Below are 13,860 nucleotides of genomic sequence, written 5' to 3'. Positions count from 1 at the left end.
TTGGGGGGGAGATCTCTCCCTTATTTATTCAGTTCTCTGTTGTTCTGTACCCTGGAGAACCTTTTCTTTATTTCTGCACAGTTCACAGGTTGATTTTGCACATGTTTGCTCTTTTACAAATTTCAGATTTCTTAACTAATTTTAACTTCAAAAAACCGCTTTCTCCAGAATCTCTTCCTACATCCCTTTCAATGTTTTTTGCATTATACTCACCAATATTTCCTTCTTTTCCATCTCAGTCTTCCCTTCTACTACTCCATTCACTACAGTTCTTACACAAACATTATTTATTTGAAGGTGCATGTGAAATTCAAACCACAAGCACCCACCAGATGCATAGGGCCAGTGGTAGGAAACGCAGTGTCTGCACATCTCAGTCTGGAGTTCGGCAATGTTTGTGTGGAGTGACAACCAAGATACACCCAACAGGTGATTCCCACCAAACATGGTAAAAGTGTATTTGGAGGCTTCTTCAGGCTTCCTTTCCCTGCTGCCTCCCCAGCCCCAGTGTTTGGTACAGTAACTTTCACCCTGTTCCAACCTCAAGGCCCAAAATGATTGCTGAAGTAGCAAGAATCTCATGAATGTAAATATTTGCTCAGGGTTAAGTTACCAAGAGAGAATTTCTGCTCAGAGCCTGCAAGCTCAAAGTGAAAGAATAAAAAGAGGCCAAGAGTTTAAGAAAACTAAACCCAGTGTTAAATTCCTTCATTATAGTCAGACACCTGCCTGCTTTTCAGAAGTCTAAAATAAACAGGAGAAACCTCGGACACTCAAGTGATACTTAAATGTCTCTCTGCCTTCCAAAAAATACCAGTACTACTGGGCTCTTTGGACTTTCAGAAATCAGATTCTTCAACACGAAGGTTGGTAGCCTCCAAAAACCTGCATCCACATTGCTGCGATGATGTGTACAGACACGCCTGCTGCACACGTACATGGTACCCAAATGCTCCATCCATAGAGGTTGGGCTTCCAGAAACAGGCTGACATCTAACCAGAGTCCAAAGTATCAGTGTTTCAGCCTTTCACGTTAATTAACCGGTTCAATGAGTACCATAAATTAACAGTAGAGGTAGTTACACTTAAAGCAGTGCCTCTATATACTTCAGCAACAGAATATTCAAAATGCTTGAAGATAGAAAAATGGCAGATACACAAAATTGATTCATTCAGCAATTCAGCATAAAAATACGCTCTCCTTGAATCTTCATCAGGCCGAAGAATTTCTAAGAAGCCAGCATCAAATCAATCTTTGAAAAAATTCAAGAACTAGAATCACCTTTCAGAAAGCAACGCTTCAGCATTTTAAAATATAACAGTAATATGATTACAGCCATATTCACAAGGATCTACAAAGTTTAGCAGTTCCTTGCCTCTCACAGCAGTTGCCAGCGGTCTGCTCCATCCCTCTCTGTTGATGCCTTGAAGATTCTATCATCCCAAGAGATACTTTTGCTACTACTGCTACTACCAACAGATTTGAAGATCATGAATTGCACATTACTCCATCCTCTGCCTGATGACAGCTTCTTAGCAACGTCAGGGGCTTGGTCCAGAACAGCAATCCATACTTCCAACACATTTCAATGTTGTGCCTGTGCAATTTAAAACCTTAGAAATGGTTATTCTTGCTCTTAATAACATTGACGTCTCTAGCTCACCAGCATTCAAGCCAGACACAAAAGTTGGTAGCACTTGATACATTTCTTCAAGACAGAAAAGCTCCTTCTCCAGGCTGTTACGGCCTGACATGAGGACAGAGTAGGACTCGCCAACGTTCACCTGACCAGCCCCTCAGGGATGCCATGAGAAAGTAAGCCCGGACCTCCCAGTCCCACCACCAACGCACGTTGCATCATTCAGGCGGTATCAAGCGTCTTAACACAGGAGAAAAATCCCATCTTAGCATTTCTGCAACTTTTTTTCTGCTGACAGTTGACTCTCAAAGAGTCATGGGGTTTTAGAGTTCATAGCCGCAACACTGATCGTGCTAAGAGGGGGAGAAGAAAGACAGAGGGAGGAAAGTATTCTGATGATATCTGAAGGTTATCCAGACAGCCCAGCTCTGAGGTAGGAATCTCAGCCCTGTGTTAATGGAGCTTCTGGAGGTGATGAGTTGATGAGGTCACCTCTCTGAGCCCCCTAAGAGCCCTGCAGGGAATCCTGCGTGACAGGACCCAGGTTATACCACACCACCAGCCTCCTCTCCCGATCTCCCTGTCCAGCTCCCCACCCAGTCCTCCCACAGTAACTGAACCAGGGGCTTTCGCTCCCACACCAGGGTCCTAAGCCTGGATAGACTGTAAGAAAAGTGCAACCTGGAAAACAAGGAAGCGGGTAATACCAATAACCTCTGAAATACAACTGCATTTCACAGAAAGACGAAAACAGCACCAGAAGTCAGCGACACCGCCAGAAAACGCAGGCAGAAGAGCGATTTGAGAGGCAGCGGTCAGGGACCGCAGAGGCAACGTGCTTTCAGTAATGCCACTTCAACTCAGTAACTGAACTCTAAGTAGCCAGGTCACAACTGCACGCCCTGGGTATTTCTCCTAGAAGTACACTGTGAGTGCCACCAGAAAAAGCCGTGGCCTTACCAACGAAGGAAGGGAGGCGAACGTGGGGCCGTCGCTCCATTCAGCACTGCAGGAGCACGCACTGCGCACCGGCGCTTCTTGCCTGCACGGGCAGCGCAGCATTCGCCCGGTACCCAGGTAAAGTGACCGCGCAGTAGCACTTTGGTACCAGAAACTCCTAATGATAGCCAGTACAGATAAAGTGAAAAGACACAAACTGTGAAATAAAATTAAAATACATAAAATTTTAAGACATTGCAAAGTGTAAAATGCAAATACAGTTATACTAAACCTGGCTTTTAGGAGATAGCTGGGGAATGGGAGAGGGGAGAGTGGAGGGAGGGGCAAACAGCTTTACTGGAAGACTTTCCAGCCTACCTCCACTATTGTTCCACCAACAAAGGCCTTCTCAAATTTCACGACTCATAACCTCCAAACCAGCCGGAATTCTGTGCCGTGACCGCCTGCTTCCAACTACCCTGTGCTCCTGAGAACACAGCACTCATCTGCAAACATCTATCCCCAATTTCACATGGATTTTCACGGTGGAGGTCCAGGGTGCTGTGCTCGGGGAAAGTGGGCTCAGTGCTCAGCGGGGTGTTCGAAGGGGTTGGCAGAGGACAAGAAAACAGAGACCGAGGGCTGGCGGCAGGTATGCAGCGTGGCCTGGGAGCTGCCACATCATGGAAAGAGCTAGCAGAGTTCAACGATGCTCCCTTGAATTTTCTCTCTCCTCTCTCCCACTTGTACCTTAGCCCACCTTACCTCAAGCTATCTCAAATTCTGTTTCCATATCTGAAACATACGTGAAGTTGTTTTTTACTTAAAAGGAACTTTCAACTAGTTCAGAGAATTTGGAACCAGAGACGTATTTTGCAAAAGGTTATCAATATTGATTATTATGCAAGAATCGTAAACCAAGGTCTCTCAAGTGAAACATTCATTTTCAAATTAAAATTTGGTAATGCCAACTCAAATGAATACCAAAGCAGTTGCTGCTAATTTTAATCTGCCACACCATTTCCTTCATTCAGACACATTAACATCCACATAATCAACAACTCAAACCTAACATATCTGCATCCAGTCCTGCAAAGTAGAAGCATTTATTACCTTTTACCAGCCACCTTTAAACAGTTTCAAATTCTTCAAGCTCTGAGTATTTACTAAATGAAAAATATTTTAAATGTTTACAAAACTGCTTGAAGAAAATGAATCTTACTCAAAAGCATTTTACAAATTTATAGCTTTAGCAGAAACCAGTGTACAGTCAAAGAAGAAACAAAGCATTAAGCAAATCATTGTTGTGTTTATACTCTCTGCCCTTTCAATTCTCATACAGACCACTCAGTCACACTCAGTAACCAAAGCAGGATCATTTAGACCAATATTGCTGACATCTGATAATCTTAACAAGATCCCTAAAACAAAAAAAAGGTAATAATTCGAATACAAATAATTAGAAAAATACATTCATTATTATTGATCTGTGTCAGTAGTAAAAGACAAGCTTCAGTCAGTGTCCATTGAGCCGGATACTTTACAGACACACAGGAAGACAAAGCTGTTTCCAAAGACCTCCTACAGAAGTTAGCTCATTTTTCTTTTAAAAACAGTGGAAAACACCTGGATTTTAGATAGCATTTCAGAGAGCAGCAGTCTCCAAATCACCCCATCACACACGGTCGGTTTGAGAAGGCGGCTTCCCCAAACACATAGCAATAGCAACCTGGTCAGGGAGCTCTGGGTACAAACCCCTTGAGATGCTTTGAAACATCCCAGCCAGAAAGCCTGTCTTGAAAACACTGCAATGCCAACAACGCACAGATAAAAAGTCATCGCCTTGGATTCTGACTTCCCAAGTCTTTCCCTCCCACTGTCCCAGGGTTTCGACAAACTGCTTCCACCGCTACTGACCTAAGACAGTCTCCCTTGTTCCGGATCATGCTATGGAACCTCACCTCACACAAAAAGCCACGAGGACCATCACCACTCTATTTTGATTCCACCATTTTTATTTGTTTGCACGTAACATCCTCTCTTGCATCTCTGAGACACTTCAAGACCAAACGAGCTCTGAAGTCCCAACCTCCTTGCACAGTATCACCTCAGTCGATGTTTGGAGTCTGGGAGCCATCCACAAGAACTCTATGGGTCAGTATGGCATTACTACACTGGGTTTCCTTTAGGAAAGAGCAACCCAGCATCAGCCCCATCTCTCTTCCCCACCCCTGCAGAAGATAGCCGACAGGGCTTGCATCTGCATCTTTGGAAAGAAGCTGAGCTCCTCTAGCAAGAAAGAGTCCCGGCTTCATTTTCATCAAGAGTTTTAGACATACATTTAAATGCAAGGAACTGCACCAACAGGGACTGGACAACAGCAATTCCAGCTCCATCCAGGAATGATTCAAGCCAGGACTATGCAAGCAGGGCGCATATGATCAAAGAAGAGCAAGCCAGCTTAGCCTCTACAGACTTCCATTAGATCACCATACTCCAGGTGCCACAGCTCTGAGAACAGATATAATCTCTCACTCAAGACAGCCACAGCCAAGAACACCACACACTCACACATACAGTGGGATATGCACAGCACCTGTCTACAAGCATCTAACTTGAGAATCTGTCTCCTTCCATAACTAATGGCAAGAGAGGCTGCTAACAGAGGTATTCCAGCTCCTGCAGGCTCCAATCCTCATGGGAGTACCCATCTCCAATCTTAACGTACCGAAGACTGCTACCCACGCAGTTTAGGAGATGTCAGAAGTCAAACTGTCTGAATATCCCTGAATCCGGGGCAGACTGGGAACCTTGGCAGATCTGCAACTCACCACCATAATCCTTCTTGGGGTGAGGCAGCCTTTATCTACCTGAGAAGCAGGGTGGATAACTTCCATTTTTTTAAAAAGGATTTATTTCTTCAAAGGAAGGAATTCCTTTAAGGTCCATTTAATTTTTACCATTTTTGTCTAGCTTCATTAAAGTAAGGAGACACACGATATGGTCACAAACAATCTAAATCAGGAACAGAACCAGCTTGCTTATTTCAGGGTATGATTTTATACACACAGCTCTGCTAGTCTGAATATGAACTCTGTAACTAAAACATCCTAATAACAATGCGAAACTAGCTTTCTATCAAAAATAAACTTCCTACAAAGAACGCAAGAATACATTTATCAATGTATTTCTTGCCACATGTATCCCATTTACATTCTGTATACTTCTCCACTTGGACAACAGAACCAATTCTGGCCAGTAACAATCGCCAACAGTCCTTTCCACCCTCCGGTGCTGCTGTGTATCAGGCGCTGCAAGAAGTGGTTAGTTCCAGACTCGTTTAAATTGTAAAGCCATTTTCCTTTGTGTTACAGTTCCCTAACGCTTGCAGGGGAACCAAGGTAGAGTATATCCCTTTAACATAGTTTAACCACTCTCAATATTTGGAATGGAAAATGTGACTTAGGTACTGAGGTTTAAAAAACAGCTACGACGTATGCAGCCAATTTTCTAAACGTGAATCTCATAAGGTTTTCTTTCTAGGTGGTTCCCCCCCCCCCCCTTTTTTTTTTTTCATGAGAATGTACAGCTTACAAGAGGCAGCCAGCTAAATGCAACAGACCATTATGGCTCAGAGGTTTCCAATTTGCAACAAGAAATGGTTTACATTATAAGCACTAACAGCTCCAAAAGGTATTTAAAAAGGAGAGCGCAGAAAAATTTTGCACTTCATAAGTGCCTAAATATGGATTGGCAGGAAATAAACTTAATCCATGCAGTTAATAATAGTCTTACGAAAATAAGTGTTTCACAGAACCGGTTTTATGTGGTTTAGGAGAACTAAAGATGTATTTACACAGCTCAGTGCTACATTTACCCCAACGCGCACCCCCGGCGCGCGGGCAGGGCAGGCCCCGGTGCCCGCGGAGGGCCCGGCGCGGCGGGGGGCGGCGGGGGGCGGCCGGGGGGCGGCAGCGGGCAGCGGCGCCTTGGCTGCAGCCCCCGGGCCCAGCGAGCGCCGCCCTGCCCCCGCCGGCAGCGCCCCAGCCGCAGGGACCGGCCAGCGCGCCCGTGAGGCGAGGGGAAAAAAATGAACAAAAAAGTTACGCGGTTACGCGTCGCCCCGGCTGCTCCGCTCCGCTCCGGGCCGGGCCCCCGCCCCCGCGGCTCGGGCCGTGCCCGGTGCCCGGCGCCCCGCGCAGGGGCGGGCGGAGGAGGGCCCTGACCCGGCAGCGCCGCAGGGACGGCGCGGAGCAGCGCCCGCCGGCCGGCGAGGGATGGGGCGGGCGGGGAGGGCGCCGCGCTGCCCCCCGCACACCTGGAGCGGGGCCGGCCCGGGCTCCGCGCTCCCCCCGCGCCCGCCGGGGAGACCCGCCGCCCCCACCCCGCCCGGGCGCCCCCGGCCCCCGCCGAGCCGAGAGGAGGCGGCGCGGGGGTAGCGGCTGGGGCGGGCAGCGGGGCCCGGCGCGGCGCGGGGGGCTCAGCCTTACCCTCCGGCTCCATCTGCTCCCGCCGCCGCGCTCCGGCGCTCCCCGAGCTGCTGCGCGTTGGGCCGGGCGGCGCGCCGGGCTGAGCGGTTACAAAGGCGGCCGCCGAGCGAGGGGGGTGGGTTTCCTCTCCCTCCCACTGCAGCTGCATCGCGCCATGAGGCGCCGCGAGCGGGACGAGGCGCCCCCAAAGGCGGCGGAGGCGTGACGGGCTCCGCCGCCCCTCGGCCCCGCGCCGCCCGCCCCGGCCCGGCCCAGGCGGCCAGTGGGACCGCGCCGGCTGCCGCGGGACCAGGTGCGGCCGCGGCCCTGGGGAGGAACGCGCCCGGCCGGCCCGTCGCTCCTGGCGGCCGGGAGGCGGGGGCCCCGCTGCAGGCCGCGGCGGCGGGGAGGGGAAGACACCGCCGCCCGCTTCCCGCCCGGCCGCTCCTAGGGAAGCGGCTCCCCGCCTGCGCGGCCCCGGGGGCTTGCGGGGGGCTCCCGCCGGGCAGGACGGGGCCCGCGCCCCCTCACGGCAGCCGGGTGGGCTCCGCCGGCGGCCGGGCCCGCTGCAGGCAGGGCCCTGGGGCCGCCCGCGCCGCAGAGGGGCTCTCCCCGCTCCCGGTTCAGGGCACAGGGGTCAGGGAACCGCGTCCGCGGGGCGAAGCCCGAAGTCACGCCAGAAGCCGCGGGCAGGGAGGGGCCTGCGGGGCGGGCTCCGCGCCAGCTGCTGCCCGGGGCCGGGGCCGGGGCTGCGGGCGGCCCCCGGCCCCGTCCTGCCCGCGGGGGGAGCGCAGCCACGGCAGCGGGGCGGCTGGGCGACGCGCAGCTTGGCGGGTGGTGGGTGGCGGTGCTGGCGTGCACCCCTGGCGCTGGGGGCGCGGCGGGCGAGGCAGAGCCCGGCCCGTGCAGCGAGGTGCGATGGGCTCCCCGGGAGAACAGGCCGCTGCAGCCCTGAGCAACACGCGTGTGTTAGGCCCAGAACGTGCATCCAGCAATCTGTCTCTGAAAGAATGAAACCACGTAAAACTGCCTTGAATAAGGCATTTACCTTCAGGAAAAAATCCAAACCAGTACGTTCAGAAGTGAACTACTTTAAAGTTGAGCTTTAGTCCATTTTTTATTACCCAGTAACTGGCCATTGCTCCTTATCCCTGAAACGTCTGGCTTTGATGTAGGCCGCATTACGGAAATACACTTTTGCATCACTTCAATAGTGCAGTGGAATGGAAACGTATTTTTGTAATGAAATTCATATAATGGATTTCCTCGGACTAGTTATTCCAGAATAAAAGGAGTTGCTGTTCTAGAGTAACTCTGTGAGTAGGGTCTAGTTAAACCAGCATAAGAGAACAGATTTATCAGTAATGAACCAACCCAGATTTCTTGATGTTCCTTTTGAAATCATATCTGTTACTTTCAAAATCCTGCCTGTTACTTTCAAAACCCTACCTCAAAGCATTAATATACAGACACAGATTCCACACACAACTACCCATTTCAGAGGTTAGGCTCCTCGCAGTTGTAGCCATATGCGATGGTTACGGCTCCCTGACGTCAGCCCTGTGCTTCAGGCCAACGAGGCGGCTCGTCGCTGAAGTACTTTCACCAGAGCAGACCTGAGCTTACCGACTATTGCTGCATGGTGGCTACATAGGACAGGCGCTCAGCAGCAGAAACCAACTCAAACGTTGTTAAAAATTACCCAGGTTCTTTGCTCTCAAGAAAGCAAGGTCCATGCTATGAAGTATAAAGCTGAGACAAAAACCTGTTTATTTTAAGCATTTAAGCCTACTCGATATGGTAGCAGAACACCACATAACCAGCATTCTTTAAAAAAATCATTTTATTTCCTGTCCAGTTCTTTCCCCACCCTAGCCAGCATTTTGCTTTGCTTTGTGTTTCTTCTAGAGAATTAGAGCATTTTTCATCGAAGGTGCTCTCAACTCTTACAGTCTGGGCAATCACAGTATATAATTTGTATTTCTGACCAGAATCAGCTGATTAGTTCTGGAGGGAGTTTACAATTTAAGCAAACATCAAATTGCAGCCATTGCTGTTGGCCAGCTAAGGTTGTAACAAAGGGCCAATACAAGTTTCTTCACATCTAAGACATTTCTTCAACCAAGGTAAGTAACTTGGACTCAGACAGTGATTCCAGTAGATAAGGAACAAATAAAAGAAGGTCTCTTCTTGAAGCTTTGCTAGGGATTTGAAGGAATAAAGGCTACTAGGAAGGTAGGCAGATGCTACCAGCAAAAAAGCGAAACTGTACAGATTTGGCTTTAGAACAGGGAGGTGTTTGCTGGAACACTTCCTCTGAATATTTTAAATCCCCCCACACCGCCACTGAAAGGCATCCAATCCTTTAAAACTGTGAGGAGCAAAACCTGGCATTGTGCTTTTCAACACAGTTTATGACTCCTGAGTAAAAATACAGGACTGGACCTTTTATTGAGTTGCAGGTATCCAGCTCTGTTAAGCCCCTTCCTCCTAAACCTACCTCAGGCACCCAAGCTGTTTGCCTTCACTGTGTCACGAAGGAAGTCGTAATAGGAACAAGTCTGCCTTGTCAACACTTCTGTCTCTTCTGCTTTTCTGAGGCTTAATCTCAGAGTCAAAGCTTCTATTAAATAGAGCAGAAACTGGTTGGCAATCTTCTGCACTGAACTGGATCTTGCTGAGCACCTTAAGGTCTTAGCTTTATTAAATCTTATTTGCAAATGCAAATTGCACTTTGTACACAGTACAATATACTTCTTTAAGCTTTGAAGCATTGGGCAATGTCTACTGCATGTGGTCTTTACCGTGGGATTTTTTTTATTGTTTTCAAAACCTTGATGTCTAATGCACGTGTATGCAAGGGTAAGAGAGAAGGGTCAATAAATGCAAAGTCAAAGTGTAAGCAGTTAGTAAAGTTCACACAAATACTTGTTCTTTCTACCCCCAAAAGAAAAAAAGTTGCCTGTCATATGGCATTAATGTTCTTTTACAAGAAAAGTGCTCTCAACACGAATTAATTCTCCCTCACGGTAGGCTTTGCAGTTAAATAAGGATTACCACTGCATGCCCAGGAAAGATAAATCTAAAGAGGGTAAAAATAACCTCTTACAAATTTAATGAGACAATGAAGACCAAGAAGCTATGGCTTTGCAAATACATGGGGTTTGTCTGACATGCTCTTCATGTAAGAGATGCATGTTGTGTTCTCTTCCGGATGATGTAATCCTCAGGGTGACCCTCATGTGCTTTTGCCATCATATGACACTCTGCTGAATATACAAAGTTCCTTTGTGTACAGAGTCCTTATTTGTAGGTCTCTGAATTTTGATCAGAGCTTTTTTTTTTCTTCCTTTCTGAAGAGACTACTTTTCATTTGAAGATCACTGCAACATGTCTTTTGAGTATTTATGCAATCTCATTTTCGTGAATTTGAAACTGAGCCTGTTTAATTGCAGAGGAAGATGTACTGCTTTATTTCCCATTCACAAGTAGATGAAACCAGCAATTGCAATAAAAAAATTAAAATTTATGGTAGCACTGAAATCTATTCTGTCACTTTAAATTCACAAAAAAGTGGGAAAAGATGATGCATCAAAGGTAGCTTTCAAGGGGAAATATTTCTAAACTGAAACCCTGCTGAGGTAAGGTTGGTTGTTTTTTTTAATGATACCTTGGGCAAAAGCCAGTTTATTCCACATTCACCAACACCAGTTACCAGAGCAGCCAGGAATCCAGAGGAAAAAAAAAAAAAAAGAAACTAACCACAGAACAGAGAGACACAAATAAGGAACTGCAGATAAAAGTAAAGCAGTTCTCCAGTCAAGACACAAATCCTGTAGCAGCTTTTATGCTATAGCGTAAGATTTTTATAGCAGAGTGGAATAGTCTGTATTTTATCCCCACTTCATAAAGGAGCTGAACTTAAAATAACTACTAAGGCTTATATTTTGAATTAAGTTAATTCTCCTCAGCATCGAGGCATTTCAAACCCTGGTCTTTCTCATTTCACAGGTATACTTTATACACCGATTTAACTTTTTTTTTTTTTTCTCATATAAATTGATTCAGATCTTCTTAAGGTAATATACAGCAGAATTTTTATCTGGACTCTCTGAAAGCAGAAGTAGATTCATATCACAGATAAATGATCGGAGCTTGTCACCTCTTTCCTGAGCCTGATCTTCACAACTGAAAATGTTCTTTGTGGAGTCCCTAAGGAAGGCGACAGGGCCATTCTTAATCTTTTAAATGCTGGGCTGGGGAAAACAATAATCGCATTGCCCTTACTGGACAAATAATGAGCTATATATACATAAATACATATATTACTGGACAAATAACTAATGAGCAAAAGGGTGGTGGATCCGCTCGCTTTCTTTGTGTCTCTGGTGTAAAATAAGGGTAGGACCCTATTAGAGGACTCCTAATATCCTGACCAGAAAAGCTACACTTAATGTGTGACTATCCACACGCACAGGAGAGGGTGACAAGCACGAGGAGGTGTTACTGACCGGTTTAGCTAAAAGCCAACATGTGTGGCAGCCACCAGACTCTCGAGTTCTTGGTGGGTGTCTCCATTTGCTAGCTGCAACCAGAACGCCAAGGCTAAACTTACAACAGAACACAGCAGTGTTACAGAAACCTCTGTGCACGTACCGCATTCTGTTTACTGTGGGTTTGCATTTATATTTTTAGATTACTGAAAGCTGTCAGAGATGTACATTCATCTGCAGAATTGGGGGATGAACTCAGTGACCCAGAAAGTTTTTTCAACTCTCATGTTTGTAACTTGTTTTCTATCACATTATAAAGTAGATGAGGAGTTACAGCTTGTCACCATTCGATTAAACATTTCCAATTTTGCACTACCCTCAAAAACAAGATATGCTTTATGAATTGAGTCATCTGACATGGCACACATGCATCAAGGGTGATATTTTTCAAAAGCAACGCCTTTCAGGAATATAAACTAGTACTTGAAAGGAGAAGAGGTACCTAAACACTCTTGACGTTGAGAAGGAATTAGGTTAAGCCTTTTCTGAAATTATTAGTTAGATATTAAAACAATCTAAAGGGCATCATAGATTTTACCCTCAACTTTTCAGTAACCTAAAATCAGCCACACTGAGATTCTGTCAGTTTGTTGCTTTGATTGGAGCGGTACTAAAACTAGACTCTCTTGTCATACAATAGAGTGAAATACTGTTTTTCTGGGCACCATTAGATTAGAAATTTACTCCAGCTTTGGCCTGAAAGAGGCCAGAAATGGCAAGACACGCCAGTGATCCGGCAGACGGTAAGGCTTAGCTTTTAAGCAGGAAGAGAGAATTACAGCACTTGATTTTCGTCATCCTGGTCACAGTTAATTTGGGCTTAGAAACAAACACTGACTTCTTTTGAATTTTGATTCGAAAAATTTATCATCCTCATCTCTTTTTTATGTTACTCAAAATATATCCCATCGATTATGTAATTATTCTGTGACATGGGTGACCCTGCAAATCAGTTGAAACCAAAATATTTAGTAGAATTTCTTTACTCTGAAAAAAGATCACCAAAATGGTGATTAGTTAGTACAATATTTATGTAATCTATAATCTATTACTAAATCATCCAGAATACAAACGTACATCCTTTGAAAACAGATTGTGTTTGACCCTCCATGAAACTGCTAGAAGGTTCTCATACAGTAACATTCTGAAACGATCATTTATAAAAGTTTCAAACCAGCCATCATCAATTGCTTTTCTCACAGACCTGGTCTATGTGTTACCAGGATCTTGATGAACGCAATAGTATCAAGAATTACCCACAGCTTACTCCTGCAGCCCTCAAAGCTGCCCTTACAACTACAATTTAACATGGTGATAATTACAGTCCTGCCCAGCCCGTGATTTGGCTGAGCTAAGTCACAAAGCGGAGGGAGAGAAAGGTCTCCGTAGAGCTCCTGCCCTGCAACCATGTGCCTGCTCGCTGTCACACAGAGGATCTGGTGCCACATCTGTCCCCAGGAAAGCAGGAAAATAAACCCGATTTATTAAAGTGCAGGCAATTTGCATCTTCTGTCTTCAAGGAGTCAAGAGGGCCAGCCCCCTCATAGAATTTATTGGGTAGGCTGAATCAGCGTAAGCATCTTACGTGACTTCTTCAAAAACAGTTTTAAAAATCTAATGCAATTTATGTACTTGTATAAAGCTTGAACTTCCTTGGAAGTCAGAACCTGTGAGTGGCATTTTAGCTAAAGGGCTTTTATTTCTAGATCTTTATCTACTGAATTATATAGCAGATGTAATTTTTACCTTGTGCATACATTTTGGATACACTTAATAGACAACAGATGTTAGATTCTAGTTTTCTTTATACTTGTATTTTCTTAGATGTCGCTCTAATGAATAAAGGCAGGCTTTAAGTAGCATGGTCTTAACTACAGATCCGTTTGTGAGGCTTACACGCACCGGCTACTCTACCACATGACTTCACTTGTGAGGGAAAAAACACAACTGAAGATTAATTACATAGCCAGGATGGAGTTTCTTTAAATCTCAAGAGAAAACTAAAGTCTTTCCTGGAATGCTATCAGCCTTTAATTGTCAATTAACTAATAGAAATATTTACGACTTTTGATGTAGCAGGTCCATCTCCTATTGAGAAAGGACACCAGCTGTAGCAGGCAGCCACTGGAATTCATTCCTGTAGTTTCTACATCGGCACTAGGCAGCAGAACTTTATAAACAAATCAAACCAGGCTTTTCATTTTGACAATTAGAATTCGGTCACCTGCAGCTCAGTTTGCTCAACTTGGTTTTTTTTCC

General features: G+C 46.0%; 1 protein-coding gene across 2 annotated transcripts in view; it reads right to left on the bottom strand.

Annotated features, from left to right (window-relative positions):
- FGD3 (FYVE, RhoGEF and PH domain containing 3) overlaps positions 1 to 7,500 on the bottom strand; it is a 114,108-nt gene extending 106,608 nt beyond the window's left edge. Inside the window, exon 1 of one of the 2 annotated variants that reach the window (XM_040591643.1) lies at positions 7,070 to 7,500. In XM_040591643.1, the coding sequence (XP_040447577.1) occupies positions 7,070 to 7,217 (148 nt within the window). In that variant the 5' untranslated portion in view covers positions 7,218 to 7,500. The remainder of the gene's footprint in view (positions 1 to 7,069) is intronic. The other variant, XM_040591637.1, reaches the window with a different exon arrangement.
- Between the last annotated feature and the right edge of the window lie 6,360 nt (positions 7,501 to 13,860).

The sequence above is a fragment of the Falco naumanni genome, chromosome 4 (assembly GCF_017639655.2).
Source record: "Falco naumanni isolate bFalNau1 chromosome 4, bFalNau1.pat, whole genome shotgun sequence".
In the NCBI taxonomy this organism is placed as follows: Eukaryota; Metazoa; Chordata; class Aves; order Falconiformes; family Falconidae; genus Falco; species Falco naumanni.
The sequence above is the reverse complement of the archived record's forward strand: the minus strand, read 5'-3'. Positions and strand labels throughout refer to the sequence as shown.